We start from the raw sequence: 13,343 nt of genomic DNA on the forward strand, positions 1-13,343 counted from the left end.
CTTTAAGGCAAACCTTGGGGTACGGGTTTAGAAAATCTAGGAGAATCAGAAAGACAACAGATTCTCAGCATCTTCAGGGACCAGGGAGATGAAGGCTATAACCTCCCAGTGCTTTTTGGGGACAGAAGAGGCTGTCCCTTATCTCACAACAGAGCCCATCTCTGGCCTGGGCAAGTCAGCTAGTTCCTCTTGTTTCTATATGGGGCTCTTGGAACCTCCCAGGAGGGCCCTGGATAAACTGGGAGGAGGTAGTGGGGTCTCCCCTTCTTTCTTCCTAGATTTACCATCCTTCTCTTGGACACTGAGGCAAGAAGGGGCGTCTGCAGTTGGGCATCCACTGAGCTTAACATTAGAGTCCTGGGAAAGTTGGGCGTGTGTTTGGGGTGATTTTAATGGCTCTGGGACTTGAAGTTGTTCCAGAAAACACCCTAGCGGCCAGTAGAATCAGGATCTTTTCAGCGAAATCCACCAGGGCCACAAGGAAGGCTGCCATTGGCTAGACTTTCAGGCCACCCATATAGGTGGAGAGGGGATGCAAACCCCGCCTAAGCCGCAGGGGGATGGAGTTGGCACCAGGGACTTCTGGTCAAACCCTGGACGGCGGGCCAGGCACTTCGAAGGGAGCAGGAGCTAAGCGGCTCTCCCCAGCCGAGGACCGCACCACCGAGGGCGCATTTCCAGGGAACCAAGGTCAGAATTAAGGTCCAGGTGGGAAGCAGACGCGGAACCAGTCAGAAGAACGAGCGGTGGAAAACAGACCCGAGAGCTTAAACCCGGGGGGTAGGGGCGCAGCTTCTTGGGCGGTAGGATTTTGCCCCGCGGGTCCGGCGCAGGAGCCGGGAGCAGGGGGTCCTCTACGACGGGGCTCAGTGGCCCCTGGCACAGCGCCCTTCGCCCAGCTCCACCTGGCTCCTCAGCAGCGTCAAGGAAGGGTCTCTGGTCAAAGACAGGAATCTGCGGCCATGGCCCAGGTTGCGGAGCCAGAGGGGTGCGCCCCGAGTACCCAGAGCCTACCTGAGGACCCGGCACTTGTGGAGGAGAGACCCGGCGAGCCTGGAGCAGCCGGCGGGGAGGCCCAAGGGGAGGAGACAAACCCCGGCGCGGTGGAGGCGCCGAGGGGAGAGGGGGCGGGCGCAGCCGCGACGGCCAAGGTGATGGAAGAAGAAGGCTCGGGCCCTGGGCGGGACGCAGAGCGCGCGGGCGAGGTGGCGCTGGGCGCGAGCTGCGACCCGAGGGCGGAGGAGCAAGGCGCTAGCGGAGAGCAGGGCGCTAGCGGAGAGCAGGGTGAAGGGGAGGTGGAGGGTGCTCGGGAGGGAGAGGAGCAGGCTAGAGGCACGGAGCAGGTGGAGGAAGCGAGCCCGGCGCTTGGAGTTCAGGGCGAGGCCCTCGCGGAGACTCAGGGGGAGCCTGGGGACCCCACAGCCCCAGAGGCGAAGGAAGAGGCGGAGCGGGGGCTGGAGAAGCAGGAAAGCAGCGCGCCAGGGGCAGCGGGGGCCCGCGTGGACGCGGAGGGGCCGGCGGTGGATAGCATGGATGTCGGGGGGCGGGCAGGGGACAGTATGGATGTCGGGGGCCCGGCAGGGGACAGCATGGATGTCGGGGGACCCACAGGGGACAGTATGAATGTCCTGGGGCCTGATGGAGACAGCGTGGATGTTGAGGGGCCGGAGGGTGGGGCGCATGGGGCAGAAGGTGAGCCCCAGGACCCGGGGGATAGCAGCCCCCAACCCCAGGAGGAGGCAATTGAGGCCGCAGTGGCGGAGAACGCGGGGTGCAGCCCGGGGGAGCTTGCGGAGGAGCCTCGAGGTGCAGCGGTGGGCGCCGCAGAGGAGGCTGGGGACCGGCAGGGAGCAGAGTCAGAGGAAGCGACCCCTGGGGACTCGAGGGCCGACGCTAGCGAGGACGAGGAGCAGACGGAGGAGGCAAAAGAGGAGAGGCAAGGGCCGAGTCCGGAGGGGCCAGGCGAGGAGCCCACTGCCGGGGGCGAGGAGACGCCTCCGGACCGCAGCGCGGATGGGGAGGCGGCCCTGCTGACGGGGGCCACGGAGCCTGAGGCTGAGCTGAGCAACCACTTGGAGGAGGAGAGCAGCCCCGAGCGCGGCAGTGAGGTGCCCCCGGTGAACGGCAGCCAGGAGGACGGCGAGGCGTCTGAGGAGGGGGCCCCGGGGCAGGAGCACGACATCACCCTCTTCGTGAAGGTAAATCCAGTTTCCCGAAACTTCCAGGACGCCCCATTTCCATCCTTAGTCTTGGTCTTAGATCGGATTGGAGAGGGAGCCGCAGGGGTCACGCTCTCGGTGCCCTGATGGTCACCGAGCATTTCTGTCCGCGGGAGGAAGGCGGGACAACCTGGGTTTCACGGAGAAGAGGTACAGGAGCGTTATCAGGAAAAATTGAGGATGTGGAAGCAAAAAGGCTGGGTGGGGGTGGTGGCAAATGGGGATTCGGGGCCGGTGTCTCACTGTCCTTTGTCCTGAAAATCCTAACTGACCCTTCTAGCCAGGAGGTTATTAAAGAATTCATTAAAAAAAAAAAAACCCAAAAGAAAACCAAAAAACCTCCACAAGCCCCACTGATGTTCAAAGCAATGTCTGACAAATGAAAGGCTAATACTTGAAGGGAAAAATGCAAACAGGTAGGGTGTAATTTGAGACACTTCCCCGACTCAAATCTCAGAGGCGAAATGCTGGCCAACATTTTCGGCTCCAAAAAGCTCTTCTATTTTGGTGGCATCTATACGGTGTTTTGGGAGGAAAGTGGGAATTTATTTTTTAATTGAACGCTTTAATCTTAATTTTGGAAGAACGCACGATGCTGATCACGTGAAGGGCCCCTGCCTTTATGTCCTATTTTCAGCCTTATTTCAAAGATTCAAAGGGAAGAAAGATTCGCTAAGACTCCCTGGAGACTCCTGTGAGGAAGTTTTGAGTTTAAACAGACATCCCTCAGGGCATCACTAATAAGGAACAAGGTCCAGGGGCCCCTCACAGGAGGATCTTTGTTGAAAAAGCCCTTCCCAAAGACCTTTGGCCAGACAGGAAAGCAGCAGATAATAAGGTCAAGAATGTTCATTGTATGTTGAATCATAATCCTTCCAAAATACTTTCAGGCTTAGAGAGGCCAGTTATGACCTAAACCTCCTTCACAGAAATGTAAGCAAATTTTAATAAGCCAAAAAAAAAAAAAAAAAAAAAAAAAAAAGCCCAAAGTGATTAACATCAGAATTTCAGGAATTCTTTGGGTGGCAAGAGAGTTTGGGAAGAAAAGGGCATGTGATTCTTCATCTTTTCACTGGGGAGAAGGTGCTGTTCTGAGCAATTTTTAAGACGCTGAGACATTTTAAGATTATGTATTAAGATGTGGGAGTTCCCGTTGTGGCTTAGGGAGTTAAGAACCAGATTAGTATCCATGAGGATGCAGGTTCAATCCCTGGCCTGGGATTAAAGGATCTGGCATTGTCATGAGCTTTGGTGTAGGTCGCAGACATGGCTCGGATCCTGAGTTGCTGTGGCTCTGGCGTACGAAGGCCAATGCTGGCAGCTGCAGCTCCAATGTGACCCCTAGCCTGGCAACTTCCACATGCCTAGGGTGCAGCCCTAAAAAGAAAAAAAAAAAAGACACAACCTGAGGGGACAACCCCTAGGAAGATGGCAGGGAGCCAGAAGTCTTCAGGGAAGTTAGGGGAGGGGGAAATTTGAATCCGGTGCTGCTTATGTGCCCCAGAGCTGTTCCTTGGTTGAAGAAATTTCCCTTTGCTCTGGCTGCCTGGGTTTGTGATCCCAGCCTCTTGTTACAGCTTCTGGAAACACAGCTCCCTAGTTAGTCTCTCCGCTTCCATCCTCAACTCTCTCCAGTGCACTCCCGTTGTGATAGCCAGTGAGCTAAGAAATAAAAGGTCTGATCATTCTGTTTCCTAGTATAAAATTCTGTTGTTTATTGCAAATAAATCCACACTCCTTAGTCAGGTCACAAGGCTTTTTGATGATGCGATTCTGTCTCCTTGGCATTGCCTGCATGCCCCTCCCCGCTTTGTCACTCGTGGTACCGCTCTGCCAGCCTTGTGAAACTACTTACTGGTCCTTGAGAGAACCACGTTCTTTTCTGCCTTGAAATTTTGCCTGTGCTGTTCCTAAATTGAGCCTCTTCCCCCTCATCCCTCTCCCTGTCCCCTGCCTGGTCATCTGCTCTCTGCCCAGGATTTAGCATGACTGTCATCTCTGCTGGGGAGACTTTTCCAACCCCAATTTGAATTGCATGTCCCTCCATCAAAGCTTCACTCTCACGTGGTCCCACCCTCCGCGTGCCCTCTCTGATGTGGAGCACAGGTCTGGAACCTGATGCTTTGAACGAGTGGCTGCCCGTATGAGGTAGTATAGTGTGGTGATCAGGGGGACAGACGTTAGAGCCACGGGCTCTGGGGCCAAATCCTGGCTCTGGTGCTTGGGCCAGTTTACTTAACCTTTCAGTACCTTTGTCGATTGTGGATAAAACAGGAACAATAATAGTACCTACTCCATGATGTTTTAGAGATTCAGGATTAAGATTGTGTAAAACACTGGGGAGTTCCCATTGTGGTGCAGAGGAAACAAATCTGACTTGGAACCATGAGGTTGCCGGTTGGATCCCTGGCTTCGCTCAATGGGTTAAAGAGCTGTGGTGTAGGCCGCAGACGCGGCTTGGATATGGGGCTGCTGTGGCTCTGGCTGGCAGCTGTAGCTCCGATTGGACCTCTAGCTGGGAACCCTCCATATGTTGTGGGTGGGGCCCTAAAAAAAAAAGATTGTGTAAAACCCTTAGAACGCACCTGACTTGAAATAAGCCTGGTATAAGTGTGTGTTCTTATTGTTATATCTGCTCAGCTCTGATAAACTTCCATGAATTTTACACAGGAATAATCTTTTCCCCATTCATCCCTGCATTTTATTTTATTTATTTTATTTCATTTTATTTTATGGTGAATACCTCGAGGTACCTGATTACCTCCGTTCTCTGGGCAAAGGAAAGTCATGCCAAGTAAAAACAAGTTGCTTTGTCAGATTCTGCTCCGAGTAGTTTGTGAGACAGAGGCAAAGGGCTTATTACGGATGTTACGGGCGGCTTATCCAGAAGGTTTCACTCTGATGATTGGCTTGGAGCTCAGTTGTTCTTTTCCTCGCCTTAAGGAAGCAAATGGATCTCTAAACAGTGAGATTGTTTTTCAAGCAACTACTTGATACAACTTCTGGGGGTCCCTTAGGTGTGCCCCATAGGATTTTTAAGGCCTATAACTTTCTTTTTATCCTTCTAATTATTCTTTTCTCTTTAAAAACAGAAGATCTCATAGCAAAAATCAAGCAGAAACCCTGTATCTATTTCATTTTATTTTTATTTTTTAGAGCTGCAGATGCGGCATGTATATATATATATTTTTTCCCTTTGGGCTGCACCCTCGGCCTGTGGAAGTTCCCAGGCTAGGGGTCACATCGGATGTACAGTTGCTGGCTTACACCACAGCCACAACAACGCTGGATCTGAGCCAGATCTGAGACCTACAACACAGCTCATGGCAACACCAGATCCTGAACCCACCGAGTGAGGCCAGGGACTGAACTTGTATCCTCATGGATACTAGTTGGATTTGTTTCCACTGAGCCACATTGGGAACTCCAAGCAGAAACCCTTTAGACTGTTTTATCTCTTGAGTTTGTAATACTTGATATAAAATCCTTACATTAGTTCAGAATAGGATTTCTTTGACAGATTTAACCTTCTCTAGGTTCCTTCTTTGGGCTCCACTTTATCTGGACTCTGTGTCCCATGGTGGACATCTGACCTCCTGGGTTTTGTAAACGTGGTCAGGGCAAATGTGTCTTGGTGTGTTTTTGATGCCATGGCTGGAGTGTAAAAGTCTCAGAATTGCTCTTTAAGGAGAGTGCTGTGATGTTTCTTTAAACATCCTTCTAGCCTTCACGTGACAGCCTAGGCCAACACAGTTTTAAATTAATTAGCCTTTTTTTTTTTTTTTTCTGCTTTTGAGGGCTGCACCTAAGGCATATCGAGGTTCCCAGGCTAGGGGTCCAATTGGAGCTACAGCTGCTGGCCTGCACCACAGCCACAGCAACGCGGGATCCGAGCTGCGTCTGCGACCTACACCACAGCTCACGGCCACGCCAGATCTTCACCTACGGAGCGAGGCCGGGGATGGAACCCGCAACCTCATGGATACTAGTTGGGTTCGTTAACCGCTGAGCCACCATGGGAACTCCTGGGAACTTTTAACTTTTACATTTCTTCTTATTTTTAAAAATAAATATATCAGTTACACATATACCAGAAAGTAGTGGCCGTCAAATGTAAAAAAATAATCTGCTTCTAATTTTAGCCAACTTTAGTTTTCTCCCCAAAATGACATTTTTTTGGTCATTTGTTTTTTGAGCGTCAGTGCCACTTGCTTACCAATAGTGTCTATGAAATCATACGAGGTAAGTGGAGGTGCAAACATCATACTTTGCTAAGCTCTTATGTACACGTGCACACGCAGTGCCTGCCTCTGAGTGAGATCCGGGGTATCCTCACGGCCTGGCACAGCAGTGGGCTCATGGAAGGCCCTCAACCAGGATGGATGGATGGATGGCTGGCTGGCTCAAGGTGCCTTGGCTAGTGAGTCACTGGACATGAGCCCTGTCCCTCACTGTCCCAGTCCAGAGTCCCTTGTAGAAGGGCCAGAGTCACTCTTCTCCATGAAGATGTCATCGTCTGGCATAGGTTCTGGCACATAACGGGCACCCTGGTGGTGAGGTAGGAAGGGAAGATGGGCTGGAGGATGAGTAGGAGGCTATGAGATTATCTGCCGGAGGACCTGCAGATACAGTGGTGGTCACTAAAGAGTTATTGATTTAATTGTGTTTGGGGAAACACAGAGAGAGGGACACTTTGATAATCCCTAGCATAAATTCTTCAAGCTTTTCAAAAATAGGTTGGCTTTGCTCTAACCAGTCTCTGAGCTCCTCTGATATTCAGCAAAGAACAGTTTTCTCTGAGAGTTGGGGAGGTGGATATTTAAATCTCCTAAACTTCTTTTCTTTCTCTTTCTTTCCTTCCTTCCTTCTTTCTTTCTTTCTTCCTCTCTCTCTCCCTTCCTTCCTACCTTCTTTCCTTCCTTTCCTTTCTTTCTTTTTAAAATTTTATTGGAGCATAGCTGTCTTATAATGTTGTGTTAGTTTCAGGTGTGCAGCAAAGTGAATCATATATATGTGTGTGTATAGTGTGTATATATATATATATATATATATATATATATCTCCACTCCTTTTCAGATTCTTTTCCCATGTAGGTTATCACAGAAGATTGTAAATCTTGTAAACTTCTTCCCATCATTAATTTTCTCTGCCCTTTTTCTGATAGGGTGCTGCTTGGTTAACGGGGCTCTGTATCTGGGCAAAGTTGGGGGAGATATCTTCTAAAATATTTCAACTTTCATCTTACAATTCTATTTTATTTCAAAGGTTGAAGAAGATACATTTTTAAAAAGTTGAAATAAAATAGAGGTTAAAGATATACACAGTTTGACCGTTCATGTAATCCATGAGATTCTTTTGTAAAGGGTAATTTTTTAAAGAAAAGATAATACACTAAGATAATAAAAATGTACATATAAAGAGATACAGTATGATGAAAAAATGTCTTCTCCCACCCCTGAGGCCCAACTTTTCAGTTTTTCTCCCCAGAGACAACCACTGAATATCTTCCCAGAGATATTCGGTGCCTATTCAAGCATATGTGTAACATATACTTACATGTGTATGTAATATATATGTGTAAATATTCCTCTTCGTATTCGTTATCTACGGCTGTGTAACAAATTACTCCAAGACCTAACACCTTAAAACAACAAACATTTATCATTGAAAGTTTCTCTGTGCCAGGAATTCAGGAGCAGCTTACCTGGCTAGTTCTGCTTTATGAGGTTGAAGCCAAGGTATTGGCCAGGGCTGTGGTCTCATATGAAGGACTGACTGGGGATGGAAGATCCACTTCCAAGTTGGTTGACTTACATGTCTGTTGGCAAGAGGTTCAACTGTCCATCACTTGGACTCTGTCCATGGGGCTGCCTTAGTGTCCTCACAACCTGGCATCCAGCTTTCCCCAGAGCAGGGATCCAAGAGAGAAGAAGCCATCATGCCTTTTATGACTTTGTCTCAGAAGTCAACCCTGTCATTTCTGTCTTATTCTATTAATGAAGTCCAGCCTTCAAAGAGAGGGAATTCGGTTCCACCTTTTAAGGAGATAATCAAAGAATTTGTAGACATAGGTTTAAAAATACCACCCACTTTTTTTTTTCCATAAAAAGTGGTATACTGGGAATGCATTCAGTTGCATCTTGCTTTCATTACTCAACATCGTATCTTATAAATCATTCCCTCTCAGTGCCTGTAGCTCTCTCACTTTCCCGTTTATGTTGTAGTTTCTACTGATGGGTATATTCTACAATCAGTTTCTCACTGGTGGACATTGAGGTAGTTTTCTCTTTTTAATATGTTAAGCAATGTTGCAGTGAAAATTTCCCAGATGTACAGTCATATATGGAATCTAAATTCATAGAAATAGTATTACTAGGAAGAATAATGTGCATATTTAGGATTTTTATAACATCTTTCAAATTTCTTCTTCAAGAAGTTTCCATGTGGCACAGTGGATCAAGGATCCAGCATTACCATGGCTGTGGTGCAGGTTACAACTGCTCTGTGGGTTCCATCCCTTGCCTGGAAACTTCCACATGCCACGGGTGCAACCAAAAAAAAAAAAAAAAAATCCTCTTCAAAGAGGTTCTACCAAATGATGCTCCCCTGGTACCATATGAGAGCTGTGTTTGCTTCCCCTTTGCCTGCTTGGTGTGTTCCCCACTTTTGGAATCTGAAGGGTGAAAAATAATGCCCATGGTCATTTAACTCACATCTGTTTTAGTATGCATGAGATTGAGTTTAATTTTTACGTATTTAAAACCCAAAACCATTGGCACCTATTTTTTTTTTTTCAGTCATTTTTTATTTTAGGGCCATAACCATGGCATATGGAGGTTCCCAGGCTAGGGGTCAAATCAGAGCTGTAGTCGCCAGTGTATGCCACAGCCATAGCAGTGCAGGATCCAAGCGGCGTCTGTGACCTACACTGCAGCTCAAGGCATCTCTGGATCCTTAACCCACTGAATGAGTCCAGGAATTGAACTTGCATCCTCATGGATGCTAGTTAGATTCGTTTCTGCTGAGCCACCGTGGAAACTCCCATTGGTATCTGTTTTTATGTGATCTGGCTGCTCATGTGACCTGGCTTCCTTACGCTTAAGGAAATTAGATCTTTGTCATATGAGTTGTAAGTATTTTTTTTTTTTTTTGTCTTTTGTCTTTTTAGGGCCACACTCGTGGCATATGGAGGTTCCCAGGCTTGGGGTCTAATCAGAGCTGTAGATGCTGGCCTACACCAGAGCCACAGCAACACCAGATCCGAGCTGTGTCTGCAACCCACACAACAGCTCATGGAAATGCTGGGTCCTTAACGCCCAGAGCGAGGCCAGGGATCGAAGCTGCAACCTCATGATTCCTAGTTGGATTTGTTTCCGATTTGCCACAATGGGAACTCCAACTTTTTCTTACATTGTAAGAATTCCTGTTTAAAATGTGTAGATAGCTGCATCATTTCATAGCCATACTGCTCCCTCTGAAAATGTCAGGTTTATCACTTTGAACTTGGCTAGCCATCTCCTGAAATGAATTTGGTTTCCCCAAATATAAACCTTTGTGAAAAGTAATCATGTGTGATGAAGTGACATCAAAGAATTGTTTCTGAGATTATGTCTCCTAGCCAGGTGTTCTTTTTTTTTGATTCCATCTGTTGAAAGAACTGACAAAAATTTATAGTGATTGATGACAAATCCTATTTGAGGGGCCAGTGAATTGTGGAAACCTACCCCGAAGCTTACGTTTAGTGAGAGGGAGGGCAGAAATACACAAGTATTGGGGAGTGTTTGGAAAGATAATTTTGAAGTTTCTGAGAGGGTAGCTCTATGGGGAAACAAACTGTGTAGATATATGATATATACTTTTTCTGTCTGCAAGGGAATGTCTAATCTTATATATGCATGCAAGTTCATCAGATTTAAAACAGTCTCCATTTTCACTAGTTTTATGGACTCTACACCAACTCACTCTGTCTTTTTTTGTACTTGATCATCCACGAGAAAATTGATTTTTTTTTTTTTTTTTTTTTTTGGCTATGCCCATGGCATACAGAACTGTTTCACAGCAGCAACTTGAGCCCCTGAAGTGACAATGCCAAGTCTTTAACCTGCTGAGTCACCAGGGAACTCCAAAAGTTGATTCTTGATATAGGGAGGAGTAAAAGCTGCTTTTCTGACTTCTAAGCTACCAACTGGGGAGTTCCCATTGTGGCTCAGCTGAGGATGCGGGTTCTATTGCTGGCCTCCATCACTGGGTTGAGGATCTGGTGTTGCTGTGAGCTGTGGTGTAGGCTGAAGATGAAGCTCAGATCTGGCATTGCCGTGGCTGTGACCCCTGGCCCAGGAACTTCCCATATACTGCAGGTTCAGCCCTTTAAAAAAAAAAGCAACACCACCACCAACAAAACCTCCCAAAACTACCAAGTGGTATTTTGGACCCAAGTAGGCTATTTAAAGTGAATGCTTATTGAGCATAAATGCTCTGTGTGGAGCCGAGGGTATACCAGTGACAAACAGTGATGAACACAGCTCCTGATTTTCTGGAGTCATCAGCCTTAGTGATCCAGAAGAAAACGATTCCAAAGCTGTGTGAGGAAGGGGAGCCCAGGGAGTTGCTGGGACTAGTGGGAAGAGCAGGATGGCAGGCTGGGCAGTGACCAACGGAAAGGAGAGATTTGGCCTCTAGACCTTGACAGCGAGGGCTCTGCCCTTCTGCTCAACTCCCCTCTATTTGGAAGGTGGTGCTGTGCGCAGCGCAAGGATAAATGAATGACGGTAATGCACAGGCATGATGCTGTATCAGGTGGAACTGGGTGGTCAGTTGAGTTTTTTGTTGTTGTTATTGTTGATTTACAATGTGTTAATTTCTGATGTATGACAAAGTCATTCATTTATGAGTCCCTTTTTCAGATTCTTTTCCATTATGGTTTATTAAAAGATATTGAATAAAGTTCTCTCTACACAGTAGAACTTTGTGTTTGTTGGTTTTATATGCAATAATTTGTATCTGCTAATCCCAAAGTCCTAATTCATCCTTCTCCCCTTTCCCCTTTGTTATCCATAAGTTTGTTTTCTGTGTCTGTGAAGGGGTGGCCCGTTTTTAGTGGTATATTTTTTCACAGTTTAAATTTTCATAAATTTCATCAATTCTTTCCATCTAAGCCAGCAATGCCTGCATTGTCAGACTGCATTTACACACATTGGCTTCTGTCTGAGCATGGTAATGGAACAACTATTTAAAGTACTAGGCAGGTTAAAAATCATTTTTACCTTTCCGTGTGCATGGCAGGAGACTATGGTAAGAAATACCATTGAAGACCAAAGTGAGGCTGTGACACAGGTCACTCAGTGGTGTTTAGCTGGTGAATGGGCAGGTCCCAGGGGTCCAGGACAGCTTTGCACACTTACTTGTTTGGTGTCTTGGCAGGATGGCTGGAAGGCTGTGCTCATCTGGAATTGTCAAGTGGGGACCTAAGTAGTCCCTCCAGCATGGTGGCTTCAGAATGGTAATGAACAAGGCAGAAGCAGCACAGTCTTTTCTAATGAAAACAACACAGCATCACTCCCACCAGACTCTGCTGGTTACCAAGTGGTCACAAAGGTCAGGCCACATTCAGAGGGAGGAAAATCAGACCCGCTTCCCCGTGGGAGGAGGGTCAGAGAATTTGTAGCCATCTTTAATCCACCACATTATCGGATTACAGGGTGTGCTGAAATGCTCAAATCATTTATTTGTGGATCTGTGTTTTTACTAACTTGAACTGATTTAAGAAAATTTTAGCAGTGGGTGAAAGCAGTGGAGCTGTATTTTTTATATTCAGCGATGGGCAGAAAAATGTAGCTATAGCTACTACTACAACAAACCTCAATTCTGCGACTATAGTACACTAGCAAGGTTGGGTCTTGGGCTCTGATTTGCATCTCTCCGTATGTCCTTTTGACAATCATTTCGTTGTCATGTCTAAGAGGGACCCATTTATTCTAACAATGCAGGAGTAGTATGTGCTGGTTAGGTACTTACTAGTCTCAGTGCTCCCTTTTTGTTTTGGAGTGTACGGTTTTTAGAGCTCTCCTAGAAGGTCAAGAGAGTTGGGTCTCCTTTTTCTTTTTTCTTTTTTTCTTTTTAGGGCCACAGATGTGGCATTTGGAAGTTCTCAGGCGAGGGATTGAATCAGAGTTGCAGCTGCCAGCCTATGCTGTAGCCACAGCAACATGGGATCTGAGCTGCATCTGTGACCTACATCACAGCTCACAGCAACGCTTGGATCCTTAACCCACTGATCGAGGTCAGGGATCGAACCCACATCCTCATGGATACTAGTTGGGTTCATTACTTCTGAGTCACAACAGGAACTCCAGGTCTCCTTTTTAAACCCCAGAGGATTCTACCTTCCAGCTACTGGGGCTCTCTGTTGGTGCAAGTGAGAGTGGCCACTGGAGAGGAGATCTGGACCCATTCAGCCTGAGCTTTATGTTTGCATTGTTCTAACCTTCGTGGGGGCCTAAGGATGCTGCTGTCCAGAGGAAGAACCCTCAGTACACACCCCTAGCTGTCCTCCATGGTGCTCCTGGCCCACCTCCAGCTACAGGGGGCCTTGAGGATCAGGAACCAGGGCAGAGAGGCCACCATTCTCTTCCCTGGATCGGGTGCACAAGTATTCTGATGGGGACCTTAGAGCAATGGCCATGGGCAAGTGCAAGCTCTCCAGCGCACCTCAGCCATCATGCACTTTGAAAGTTGCCCAGGAGTTCCTGTCGTGGCTTAGTGGTTAACGAATCCGACTAGGAACCATGAGGCTGCAGGTTCAATCCCAGGCCTTGCTCAGTGGGTTAAGGATCCAGTGTTGCCGTGGGCTGTGCTGTAGGTTGCAGATGTGGCTCGGATCCCGAGTTGCTGTGGCTCTGGCATAGGCCAGTGGCTACAGCTCCAACTGGACCCCTAGCCTGAGAACCTCCATATGCTGTGGGAGCGGCCCAAGAAATAGCAAAAACACAAAAAAATTTAAAAAAAAGAAAGAAAGTTGTCCAGAATAAAGGTGTTATTGGAGACCCAGGGACATCAGACTGTCTCGCTAAATGAGGATGATTGACATGGTTTTGGTGCCTGTGGTGTCAGGATCTTGGACAGGGT

At 47.5% G+C, this 13,343-nt stretch overlaps 1 protein-coding gene across 3 annotated transcripts in view; it reads left to right on the forward strand.

The window, feature by feature from the left end:
* The first annotated feature begins 588 nt into the window (after window positions 1-588).
* The window catches only part of CLIC6 (chloride intracellular channel 6), a 53,081-nt gene continuing 40,326 nt past the window's right edge, over window positions 589-13,343 (forward strand). Inside the window, exons 1-2 of one of the 3 annotated variants that reach the window (XM_084992031.1) lie at window positions 589-869; window positions 1,489-2,198. In XM_084992031.1, the coding sequence (XP_084848157.1) occupies window positions 1,530-2,198 (669 nt within the window). In that variant the 5' untranslated portion in view covers window positions 589-869; window positions 1,489-1,529. Of the gene's footprint in view, window positions 2,199-13,343 lie in introns of all 3 variants that reach the window. The other 2 variants (XM_084992032.1, XM_003358948.5) reach the window with 2 other exon arrangements.

This window comes from Sus scrofa, chromosome 13, assembly GCF_054392235.1.
Source record: "Sus scrofa isolate SSC_HxYL_T2T_F1_AM1 chromosome 13, Sscrofa_HxYL_maternal_Yorkshire_Landrace_v2.0, whole genome shotgun sequence".
Lineage (NCBI taxonomy): Eukaryota > Metazoa > Chordata > Mammalia > Artiodactyla > Suidae > Sus > Sus scrofa.